The sequence below is a fragment of the Cebus imitator genome, unplaced genomic scaffold (assembly GCF_001604975.1).
Source record: "Cebus imitator isolate Cc_AM_T3 unplaced genomic scaffold, Cebus_imitator-1.0 Scaffold46, whole genome shotgun sequence".
Lineage (NCBI taxonomy): Eukaryota > Metazoa > Chordata > Mammalia > Primates > Cebidae > Cebus > Cebus imitator.
In genome coordinates this window covers 2,005,839-2,018,633 of record NW_016107361.1, presented here as the reverse complement: position 1 = coordinate 2,018,633, position 12,795 = coordinate 2,005,839, and the positions used below count along the sequence as shown (strand labels likewise).

At 38.7% G+C, this 12,795-nt stretch overlaps 1 protein-coding gene across 11 annotated transcripts in view; it reads right to left on the bottom strand.

Moving 5' to 3' along the window:
- Window positions 1–475: 475 nt before the first annotated feature.
- The window catches only part of LOC108303389 (neuronal regeneration related protein), a 28,244-nt gene continuing 15,924 nt past the window's right edge, over window positions 476–12,795 (bottom strand). For 10 of the 11 annotated variants that reach the window (XR_005199972.1, XM_037737987.1, XM_037737986.1 and 7 more), the window contains 2 exons: window positions 6,461–6,538; window positions 476–2,214 (listed from right to left, as the gene is read on the bottom strand). Coding sequence is in view for 10 of the 11 variants with exons in the window: in XM_037737987.1 (XP_037593915.1) it covers window positions 2,089–2,214; window positions 6,461–6,538 (204 nt within the window). In the remaining variant the exon portion in view is untranslated. Of the gene's footprint in view, window positions 2,215–6,460; window positions 6,539–9,295; window positions 9,408–12,795 lie in introns of those variants that run through there. The other variant, XM_017527206.2, reaches the window with a different exon arrangement.

Genomic DNA, 12,795 nt, shown 5'->3' with positions numbered 1-12,795 from the left:
CTTAATGACTTTAAATTCTGTCTCAAATTTTTATCCTCTTACAAGTTTAATAAGCTTTTTGTCTGAGTAAAAGTGCAAATATTCCATGAAGAAGTGAGGTCAGATCTCTTTTGGCAGGGATAAAGAATACCACAGAGTGGGTCTTAATGGCAAGGAGTGAGAATAAGTTTTGAAGTGTATGGGAATGCCTTGGAAGGGAGAAAAAGTGTAGAAATAAAAGGATCTTGGTCTAATTCTCCTTTGTGTCCAGAGGCAGCTCTGCAAATACCATCTTAATGAGCCACTGCCTAGCCCCTAATCTCATAAAATCCTCAAAAGGGAAAACCCATGAAAGACAGAGCTGATTCTCTCTCTTTTGATATTTGCCCTTGGGTTTGCTGGCCTGACTTCTGGGACTCTGGGAACACATGAATTAGCAAGAACCAGAGACTGCATTCAAAACTAGGCCTCTTCAATGATAAGCCAAATCAGACAGTTACCTTACAGCTTGCATATTTATTGAACAAATACTACTAAAATAGCTAAATACATTGGGTACTTGTCATGAGTGCATCAGTAAAGATCACATTGTTACAAAAGCCTGCATTTTCAGCAGTACACAACTGCAACTCTACATAAATGCCACAGATGCAGAATACTGTTTTCTTGCTCTATTTACACAGCTGATATACCTATTCTAGTGAAGGAGGGAGAGGAGGAATGCACAAGAAACTCAGGCCAATGGGGGAGCGAGAAGAAAACGAAGTGCAGCGCATGCGTCATCGGTGTTTAACAGTCAGAAGCGGAACAGTTCAGAACAAGGCCTGCCCTGTCAAAAGAAGAGCTAAAAGACAGTTATATAAAAATTAAGGTGGGCTTTCAGACTGGCTAACACAACAACATTCCATGAGTAGATGGTATTTTATTTTTGTTTATCCATTTCATTGGGAGCAAGGACAAAAATGTAAATCTACACCTTGCTTATCAAAATCACCAAAAAAGGAGTGCTCTGCCTTTTAAAAAAGTGCAATTATTTTGGAAAGACATTGTTTTCCAATTTAGTATTTGGAGAGGATGTCATTTTCATATTCCTACTCAGAGGCCAGTGTTTTGGATTTTTCAGGGGAATTTACTTAAAAAGGTTTTGTTCTTTGTTTCCCCAAATATCCTTTCAAACAGAAAGAACCCAAAGAGACACCTCAAAATGCCTGTAAAATTATTGCTTTTCTTTCTCTAAGTCAGGCAGGCGAGGCTACGGAAAGGAAGAGATTTGGTAAGTAAATTACAGTTTTGTGATTGCTCCCGCTACCGTGACTGCATGTCTGTAAGTGCCAGCCAACGAGACATCGTCTCTCACACTCTGGTAGCATTTGCTCAACCTACAACACTGAGGGAGAAAGCCACACTGAAGACACAAGGAAAACAAGTCAATCCAGTCTAGAGAACAACATTCAGGGAAACAGAGTACCAACACCTTCTTAGAACATGGAAATAAAAAATAACTCCATCAGAGCTACCTCGCCAAGGAGCATGTTGAAAGTCCAAAATAGCACCATTCATCAGTGTCTCAGGTCCTGTGGCAGCATCTCGGTCACTTACCACAAGGAAACAATGAGTTTCAAACTACTTCTATACATCAAAAGAGTACATGGATAAAATATAGAGATATACAGACAATTGATGAACATAAACTACTAGGTTTGTTACATCTAAATGAAAAAAAAAAGGGGGGGGACTCTCAGCCTCTGCAAGAAGCAGTCGGGAGCTGTGTGAGTGAAAAGGCAGGAGTGGACCAGTTGTGTGAGCGCGGTGGGAGTTTGAGTTGTGGAAGACATTGTTGTAGCGAACCAGGCCTGAAGGCCCACCTGTAAGGGTTGTAAACGTGGATTCACAGTGTGAAATTCTGAGCGTTTTCACTTGAGTCAGAATGATTAAAAACTGGTTTGATGATACCTATTTGTCCACTGTAAATTCTCTAAAGCAAGGCTCAGAGTCCCATAGTTGTTTCTTCTTATACTTGATGATTTACACAGAAAAAAATCCCATATATGATACCATGACCTCATCAATACCCATACACCATATGTAATACAAATGGAGGTGTTACGATTAAAAAAAGTGGAGGTAACTGATTCTTGGGGAGCGGAGTTCATTGCTGCCCAGTGGAGGCAGGGAGGCAGCGTTTGTCTCATCATCCTTCTTCCAGTTCACTTCCTTGGGGACAGGAAGTCTTCCCTGCAAAGCAGGCAGAGCCACACACAAAAGACAAAATTAGTCATGCTTCTGAAACCATTTTTTAAAATTTTGCAAAACAGAGTTTACATATTAAACACGGTTCACCTGAATGTAAATATTAGGTCTGTGAGGAAATAAAGTAATTAAACACTGGCCCCCTTTGCTTCAGTAGAAGGAAGTGCTTCTGTCATGGTGGTGCCAGCCATGTGGGAGGCAGCATTCCCCAGAGTCAGGTTTCTGGGGACAGTTTCTAGTATCAGATAGGGCCCAATCTTAGACTGGCAATAGATACTCACAGGAGTGTCAGTTGATATAATTAAAAAATAAAGTCCAGTGGGTGTGATGAAGAATAATGATCTATTTTCTAATATGTTTTTAAATATTTTTATTACTTATCTCAACTTGCATAAATCTTATCTATGTATGGCTTATTCTACGTGCCATTGGCACATGCCAGAAATGGGTACCAAAGATGGTAAGCGTCTGGGAGGGAAATCATGTGAGGGTGCCCAGACAGCAGTTGTAGGCAAGAGGGGACTAGTGGGAAACCAAAGCCAGAAGACAGAGTCAGCTCATCTAGACTGACTGGGTCTATTCTAGGTCTTTCCTCACAATCCTGATGAGTAAGGTTTTTTGCTTCTGACTAGAATAACTCAGTTTCAGTGTGACTGCTGATCCACCACCATGCGGCTCCCTGGACACAGTGCTGCGGCAACAGTGGAGAGGAGCTCTCCAGGACAACTAGGAAGCAGAGGCACGGTGAAGCCCACCTGCCCAGGTGATGCACAGTGAAGGTCTTAGTTTGCCACAGATGGATTGCATGCCCTGTTCAGGTATGAACATAGTAAAGATTTGACAATAGTCTTTTAGTTTTAATTACTGATATTGTTTTGGAAAAAATTATCCTTTGTGGTTTAAAAGATGTTTTTTTTTTTTTTTTTGTTCAAGTCACATGTTCTAACACAACAGTTTTAATAAGGCAATTTGACTAGATGTAAGTACTTGGATTAAAGTGATAATCTTATTTTGTGACCTATAAATTTTCATATCTGAATTTCTTTTTAAGAATTCAGAAGCCAGTAACTTCCAAACAACTTGAAACTGAATATTTTCAGCAAGCCAGGGGTGAACTAAATGCAACAGATAATTCAACTTTAAAAAGTCTTAGTTAATGTATAGATTTTCTGTATTAAACATCTGATATGCTTCGATTTTGTCTCAGACTTTGAGAGCATACAACATTTTTTGGACATATATTAACTCTAACCATGGTGTACTTTAATACTCCAATCTTAGGTTGTGATTTTAGAGGTTGTTTTCGTAGCATTAAATACCAATGGGACCAAACCAGAAAATTAAATACAAATATAATTCACTACTCATACACCCTTAAGGATCTAGATTAAGCATAATATTGGATAGTTATTTGCAGTTGTGAAAATAATTTCAGTGTTGGAATTTTGGTACCCAATGCCAAAATTAAAAAAAAAAAAAGACATCTACTATAATCCCAGTGTCTTTAAAGTAATGCTACCAGCCTGACTCCACCTCACCTCCCAGTTAACCAGTTACCATGGTTCAGGATAGGACAAACTTAGGTTTTGGACAAATGAAGAGTTCAATGGCTGTTGATTGTCACAGGCAAGAAGAGAAAGAAAACCAAAAGTTGGTAAATGTTAACTCAACAATTATACTCTTTACACACCTTGCCTTAAAACTGCTCCAGTTCAGACTTACTCTGTTTGAAAGTGAATACACAGAACATTAGTGTATCTCTCTATTTAAATCTCAGTCGTAGTACTAATAATCCTCTACCTCCATGAAACATACACAATAAAACAAAATGAAGAGCTAAGGATTTGGGAAGAGGCACTTCCAGGAAAAAAGAAAGTGAAGATTATTTCAGATTTGAATTTACCGTTCTTATTATTTTTTCTGTTTCAAGGTCCGAGATACACATTTCTTCATTCGTTATTCATGTTCTGAGTGCCTACTATGGCTGGAGTACTCTATTCGATTTTAAGCTTAGAGATTGAAACAAACAGAAAAACAGTCCCTGCCCATCTCACCCTTCATTAACTTGCTGTGTGGAAGAAAATCATACAGACTGGACCCTAATGAGGCAATGGTAGTAAGGCCCACAGGGAAGTGTGCTACTAAAGCACCCCGAGGGACAGAACTCAACATGCCGTGGGGGTCAGGTGCTCCTGGGGAGACAGAGTTCTGTGCATCCTCCCTGTGGAGTCCTGGATTTACTAGATTTCAGTCCTCTTCCCCTGATTGATTTCAATGCATTCCCCCTCCCACTATGTTTTTTTTTTTTTTAAAAAAAGGCTTTCTGCCCCCATTAAAGGAATTTTAGGCTCCTGCGATAAGTGGAGGAGGCATTGTGAAGATGGGACACAAAGAAGTCTTTCTCCAGAAGTCAGGCCTTATAAGAATTCAAGCCAAAAAAAAGTCCATCCATGAAGAAAATAGTTCCTCTCTCATCCAGCACATAATTGTGCCTGCAGAACTGAGAGACTTGAGTAATTCAAGAGGCTAGGGGTTGGGGGGCAGATGTGTCCAGTGGCTCCCACAGCCCTGCTGTCCTGGAAGTCACGCCAGTTAATGTGCCTCAGGCTAGATCAGCCCTTCTGATGATGAATACTAGGAAATTAATTCCCAGTTACTCAATAATGTGCTTTGGACCAAGTTAGTCAAGATTATTTTTCTTATAATTATGCAAAGATATGCTTTTCTAGAAGGGAACTTCTGGAAAAAAACCAAATACACTGTGCTTAAAATGCTATTCATGTATTTAGACAAGGAAGAACTTAAAATAGCAGAAGACCAGAATACCATGATCCACCGTGCCCACCCGGGGGAGCATGTCTGTCTTTGTGTGGGGCAAGACCTAGCACCCCAGGGCTGGTTTTCTAAGAGTAGGCGGAGGCACCATTGATCATATCGAGGAATTATGCCTAGTCTCGCCCCTATGTCATCAGTATCAAAGAGAGGACCTTTGGATGCTTGAATGAGGCAAGAACTAATGCGAAGGCTAGACCTTGCCTTGTTTTCACATCTTGCCCTCAGCTGCCTTAGGAGAATTATGCCCTGATCTGGCACAGTGATGAATGTCTACAGTTATACTGCTGTTGCCGTTGGTGTGCTGTTGGTGAGGTGTGGGTGTGTTTTAAGGAAAGTGCTACTATTTTAGCTCTCTTCCACTCCAGCTCTACAAATCAGTGCAAGTTTAGTTCAGGCAGGGCCAAACCATTTTGTTCACCTACTTTCCTGCCAGTGATTTCAACCTTGACCTTCAAAAATACTCTGCAAGATTAAAAGTGATTTAAGATTGTTTTCTTTCAGTGCAAACTGCCAGTTGATAAACCTCTTCAGTTTCTGGCTGCCTGTGTAAGATAGGCAATTGTTGAGACTATTTATTATAAATAAAATAATTGCTTAAATGTTGAAATACTAGTAATAGCTGGGGGAGGCCTCACCATTAGTCACTTACACTTTCAAATAGAAATTTTTTCAGTGGATTCTATTTTTCTTTATTAATTGCAAAATCAGCAAGTGATTGATAAAAAGTAAACTCTTCCTGCCTGAGGTCAAACAAGTATTTACCCTAACAGGCAAAGTCCAATATCTAGTAAAAACTGGTAAGTAGTTGTTACTGTTTCAGAAATTATGCTAAAATCAAAAATATAAATTTTACAGATGTTCTTGAGGCAGAGAACTGCCACACCTACGATGTCAGAACAATGAAGCCATGTTTACTAAAAAAATGTTTTTTAGGCTTCAAAATTAGAAGAAAGGAATGTAACAGTTTTTTGTTCCTCCCATTTTGCTTAATGGATAATCTTGTATCAGACCTTCAGACATTATTAGCAGACAATTATGTCACCATCTTATACTCTTAAGATATCTTTTAGTTTGATCATTGTATTTGAGTTTGTCTAACTAGGAATGAAACATTTGAAACCTGTGAAGTGTATATTTGATAAACTGATTCCATGTTTTAAATGAAAATTTACTTTTGATTTATCAAGAAAGCAAGATAATGTGAACTTTAAGTCATAAAACTTTAGGATATTTTTTAAAAGTATGTTATTTCCAAGGTCATCACAGTGTCAGATTAATAGGTTGTTATAACAGCCTATAATGGATGTTAAAATGAAAAAGGAAAAGCTCTGATATTTTTAAACAATTGTTTCTGTACTGAAAACAGTGTTAACAAAATGGCATCTAGGGATCTTACCTTAGGAAGCCTTCCCTCCATCTCCTTGTTTGGAAATGGTTCTTGATTGACCCAGACCAACAGCTCTGGGTAATGAACCTATAGAGACACAAAAGCATACACATTCAGATTAAAAACAGGATCCACTCTGAAACCACATGGGATAAGCTGAATGGGCTCAATTCTCCTCAGTGGTCACTTACTCCCAACTGCAACTTAGAGCACTGGGGAAACCATTAACTCTTTCAAACTGTTAGTGTGCTTCTGAACACACACTCCACTTAGGAGAGTTTCAACTCCATGTCTTCCAAGATGAAGTCCAATAAACCAGAGATATCAATCAATGTTATTTTTAGCAGGCCAAGTAGCAGCTTAATGATAACGTCTGGCTGAGTCACTAAGTCACCAGGGAGGTCTAACTTTCAAAGCAACCTGTGATAAGTATCCTTGCAAAACTCCATCAAACACTGTTAAGGGTTTTTATTAGAAAGCTAAAGATTATGAACAGAGTAAAAGAAGAAAGAAAGCAGCCCGGATTCTCTCCAAGTCCATGTGGCCAGTGACAACACATTCTGCCCAGCTGCCCGAAACAGCCAAGTGTCTGAGGGAGGGGTGGGAGACAGGTGTCATCACCATGAATGATTCAGAGAATACTAGCTGATGAATTCAGTGGTGGGAGGGGGTGGAGCGAGGGAGTGGAACTGAGTAACTCTGCTTTAAATATACAAAGGATGATTAGCACAAGGTTGCTGACCAGCTGTTCTCTATCTTCAGTACTGACAGGCATGAGCCGGGAAAGGCCTTAAAATTATTACAACTAAGATTTGGGTCAGCTCTAAGAAGGAAGAACTTAGCATAAGAATTGTTAAATTACTAAAAGAAATTAGAGAAAAACTGTAAAAATATTCTTTAAAAAATGTAGAAAGAGAATCCAATAGCCATCTGTCAGGGCAAATTCACATTTAATATAGTTCTGATTGAAAGCAGAGTGAAATTAGATAAGATTCCCTCCAGATCTGGTTCTCCAAATTCCGTAAATAAGTGTCACATTTAATAAACAATAAATAAGGGTCACACCTCTTTAAGAGATGTCTGTTTAGAGTTTGTTTTTGGAAGCTCTAATTGAGGTAACCTAATCATTGAGTTGACTGTAATGCTTGGTATAACCCGATCAATCCATTTGGTCAGGGGATCTAGGGTAGGAAATGGGGATGGCTAACTGCGTTCACTCTTTGGAATGATCGAACAGTAACTCTCTTTGCTCTACACCAGTGACATTTATAGCACATCCTAGCTTACAAAGCAATTTTGCATACATTATTTAATTGGTCCTGATAAGCCTATATATTGATCTTATCATTAAACAAATGAAGAAATTGAAACTCAAAAACGTTAATGACTTGCCCAAAGTCATACAGGCAGTGTAGGGTAGGACTGAAACTCAAAGTAGGTTTCCAGATTCTAAACTTCATTTACTTCCACTATCCTGCTGCCCTCTCATTATCTCAGAATGTAAATCGCCCACCACCACTCCACTCCCTCAGAATTACACCAGTCCACAGCCGCCACCCACGTTTGGTTCTTAAAGAGAGCTCATCCTGCAAGAGCTGGAACTACATTCTCCTAGGACTGGGTCTGCTTTCTGAGCCACGTGGTTCCCCACAACCTAACCACCTTACTTTTCCACATATTTCCTCTCCTCTGCCTAGCTCCTTCAGAAAGTATTCCACCATCTGCCTTGTTTGGGACAAGCAGCCATTTCTGACATTTCCTTTATCCAGGAAAGAGTGAAGAAAACACAGTAACAATCTCAAATACACAGGCTTTTTTCAAGACTTATAACAAAGTCACAGCACACAAAATCCCAGTTTGGACTTGACTTTAGGGGACCCCAAATTTGAATCTACTGTTAAATTCACTTAATATAAATGGATATAAAGTGATTACATTTCTATATTACCATTTTAAAAATCATATTTTAAGTACAGTCTTAAAATATTAGTGAGAAATTAAGCTCTGTTAGAAACCAAAAATGTTGATAAAAGTACATTAAACACTTTGTAGACACAGAAAGCAATGAAAAGCAAGGTCAAGTAAGTATTGCCATCTTGTGTTCTTGTGCTCTTCTGGGATATTCCATTTTAACGAAATGAGACTGCTTTAACATTTAACTTCTAAGCATCAATACTAAAATCACCCAAATCTAATTTGTAGGGGAAAATAGCTTGCCTCTCAGAAATTATTACACCTATTCTAACAATCTGTTGTTCCAAGAACTCTCCATTTGCCAAAAAAAAAAAAAAAAAAAAAAAAAAAAAAGCCAATGACTTTTGCCAAAGAACTCAGGCACATGAATATCTGACAGCAAAACAGACATGACCCAGGAAACTTTCTCCCTCACTTCATGTATGTTACATTGACCAAGGCATTTTTTTTTTTTTAGTATTAGGCATTTATAGCACATTATTTAAGTATCTGAATCATAAAGTAATCATTGTATACTTTTAGAAAAATGAACATTGCTTTGGCCTTGTGGTATTCTTCCAATCGCCTTCAAAGTCAGAGCCTTAAGCCAAAAAATGGCAGGGACAGAAGAGTTTCAGTTACATTGTTAAAACCTGCTTGGCTGGTGTCTAAGAACTCAGCATGTCCCTAGACATAGTATCTAAAGGAGATATTTAAACTTATTTTTTTAAGCACAGTTTTAAGAAACAGTTGTAAATTACTGGAAATAAAAGCATTACATTGTTATATCTATCTGCATTGCAGCATTGTTCTTTCTTACACCTGCAGTATTTTGAGACCCTAAAGTGAAGGGCTTAAAGAAAAGATCTATTGACAATTATTATTAATTACCTTTGCTCTCAAATGATTCAGACCTGACTTTTGGTATTCCACAAGGGCCTCGACTTCCATTCCATTCCCAGTGCTGGAGGTGGAGAATAGGTGGTCCTAAGTAACAATCAGTTGCCTTTCTGTCAAAAGCAGTCTCAGTTGAAATGTATTATATTTTCTCTGCCTCTTCTCATCAGAACATGTTCTAGTCTACTAGCCAGGTTCTACTTCTGGCAGTTAGAAGTCAAATCAAAAAGTGGCAGTCAGAGCCACTGTTCAAGTTTCTTACCAGCCTCTGCATTCATGCAGGAAGAGTTCATGAAATAGTTACAATGTGCTGGACACTGTTAGGTTCTCGGGATTGCAAGAGAGATAGAGTTCCCACCTTCTAGACGCTCAAGTCTGGGGGTGGGGCAGGTACAGCAGGGGTGACCAAGCCACAAAAATACACTTTTAAAAATGTGGGTCATAGGCTGATTTGTATCACCTCAAAATTCATATTGGGAAGTCCTAACCACCAGTACCTCAGAATGTGATTGTATTTAGATACAGGATCTCTACAGAGGCAATTAAGTTAAAATGAAGACATCAGGGTGGCCCCAATCTGAAGTGACCCATGTCCTTCTAAGAAGAGATTAGGACACAGACACATAGAGGAAAGACCATATGAAGACACAGGGAGAAGACAGCCATCTACAAGCCAAGGAGGAAGGCCGCAGAAGAACCCAACCCTGCCAACGTCTTGATCTCAGACTTCGAGACTCCAGATTGTAGAAACTCAATTTCTGTTGTTCAAGCTGCCCTGTCTGTGGCACTTTCTTATGGCAGCCCTTGCAAACTAAATACAGTGTGCTTTTTGAGTGCAACAACAAAAAAAGAAATACACAGGTTATGTCAAATTTAACAGCTGCTGGAACAGGTATCAACAGACTAAACAACAAACAAAACCAACATTTAGCATAATCTGCAGTAGTGCTGTCAACAAAGGAAACGGGGGTGGGAGTGAGCACATCTGGGAGGGCATTTGACGGCTGTCAGATGCAGCCAAGGAAGATAGGTGAGGCATAAGTGCATGATAAGCCCCATGCTGGCAAGTGGCCCTGTAGCCAGGAGGTCTTCCTGCAGCTCCCAGGGGCCACAACAGTTACAAGACCAATGTGAACCCATGAGTTTCTGTGCCCTCAGTTTTCTAACTAGTTCAGAGTATTAGGAACTGACAATGACCCTATAACTGAAGCTTTTGAGTGCTGATAATATGAGGAACAGAAAACTGATAAGTTGACCTGTCTTTCTAGAGTCCATCTGTGCTTGCCGACCTGTAAAGCTGCCCATTCTTGGTACTCATCAACAGACACTCCAAACACGGACATGTGGCTAACACTGCTTTCCATTCATTCCCTGTCTGAATTCAAGTTTGTGTTTTTCATTAACTTTTTTCACTGAATTTTTTCTCTATTGTTGTTTTGGTGGTTTGCATCTCAAAAATTTAAGTGTTCTGGGTATGGGAATACCTCAAAACTGTTGTTGTATTAAACAAGTAAACCAAAGTTTGCATTAATCTTAACAAAAAAGTATGTCTTCTTTTAAAACTGTTTTTTCCATGTATACAATAAACAACTGGGTTTTTTTGCCCAAATAAAATCCTCGAAACCCTCCAGAATGCTATTCTTCCAAAATCAATTAGAAAATCCGAAAAGCAAGTCATACCTTCAATAACTGAGAAAACAAAAATGACAGTTTAAAAAAAAAAGTAGGGGGAAGGAAAATTTTGTTACTTTAATTTGGAGAATATGCAATGGTTTTGTTTGAATTCTGGGAAATTTTGAGGGTTTATACTTGTCATTTAATATACTGGTTGATGCATCTTTTTCTATAATGTTATATTTATCTCACTGACAATTAGGTTGAAAAACAACAGATCATCAAGAACCACGCTGGTTTCAAATACACTAATCATGACATATGTATTTAGATATTCTTGAGCAATTCTTAGGAAAAACCAATTTTATGCTTTTGAGTATAATTAATATATTTAAACCAACTATATATTTAAATATGACATAGTGAAAATGTGCTATTTCTTACTGATTCTCTTAAACATATTGATAGTTGGGTACTTAAGTTTCAATATTCTATCACAGCATACAAATTGGAAATAAAATACTCAGGGTTTTGTCCTTCCTTTCCTTTCTTCCTCCCTTCTTTCCTTCCTTTCTTTCTTTTGAGGCTTATTTTTCATGACACACTGTCCAAAGAATAAAACAACTGCATTTTTTTAAGTCTATAAAATAATTAGCTTACCAGTAATTATTGCTTAATATAAACTATTATTAATAGCCGATGACTAGTGCTCCAAATTAGAAAAATGCAGGAAAATTCAGAGACCAGTCCTCCAAGTTCCTAAAAAATATGCAAACTAGATAATTGCTTAAATTCTTTTTCAAACAGCTTTCAAGCTTTTGATTTCAAAATGTGCTATTTTTCAATGGCATGGTCCACATACAGAATCAACCGAAAGCTTCTCTGACATGTTTCCATCACTTCTACACTGCATGTAGAATTCAAATCATATCTACTTATTACCTATTTCTAAATTTGTATTTTCTTGTTAATTTACTGTCTTTATGCATCTTTTGTTCAGAGGCTAAATACACCACACACATAAATGCTGCTTACTTCATTAGTTGATGGGTATCTATCCCCTGCAATTAGGAAAGCGGACTAGGGCAGCAGGTGTCCAGCCTACATAATCAATTCTTTCTTCAGCAAAGGGGTATTCTTCATAATCCCTCTGCTAATTAAATAGCATGTGTCCATATGTGTACACATTTTATTCTGCCTAATTGGCCAGGAGGCTGTGAAACCTAGAACTGTAATTCAAGGAGAATTCATGTGCATATACATACACTTCCTTTCTGAAAAACCCCTTTGAAGTGGTGCTATAAAGAATCTCCCTCAAAAGCCACTCTGCTCCCAGGTGTTTACTGGTCATTTGAGAGGGCTACATGTAAACTGAAACCATAAATGAGCTACAAGGATCATTTTCTCTGAACAACATTACATCAAAGATTAGATGGTGCCAAAAGATGATGCACTGTGCTGTCTCTCTAGAGACGTAGTCTTAGAAATCTGCCTAACCTTGTGAATGCTGCTTGGAGAAGCGGCATACTGCGGGGAACACACGTTGCCACTTAAAGACAAAAGGTAAGCCTGAGGATGCTGGGCCATTCAGATAATGTGTGTAACCTCTGCACATTCTGGAAAGCAGAATAAAAGTGTTGGGGCTTAGGTTGGCAGGCATTCTGGCTTGGGAGCTAAATGAAACATGCCCCGACCTAATTTAAACACACATACACTGGTGCTGGCTGTGGTAACAAAGGGTAATTACAGAGTATGCATTATGAACACCCAACTACTGCACTCTATAGTCATAAATGCCTTCCTGCTAGAAAGGAAAGGGCCTTTGTGGCTCCTGCTTACACTCCCTGAGTTTCACTGCCTGATAAGTCCTTCACATGTGC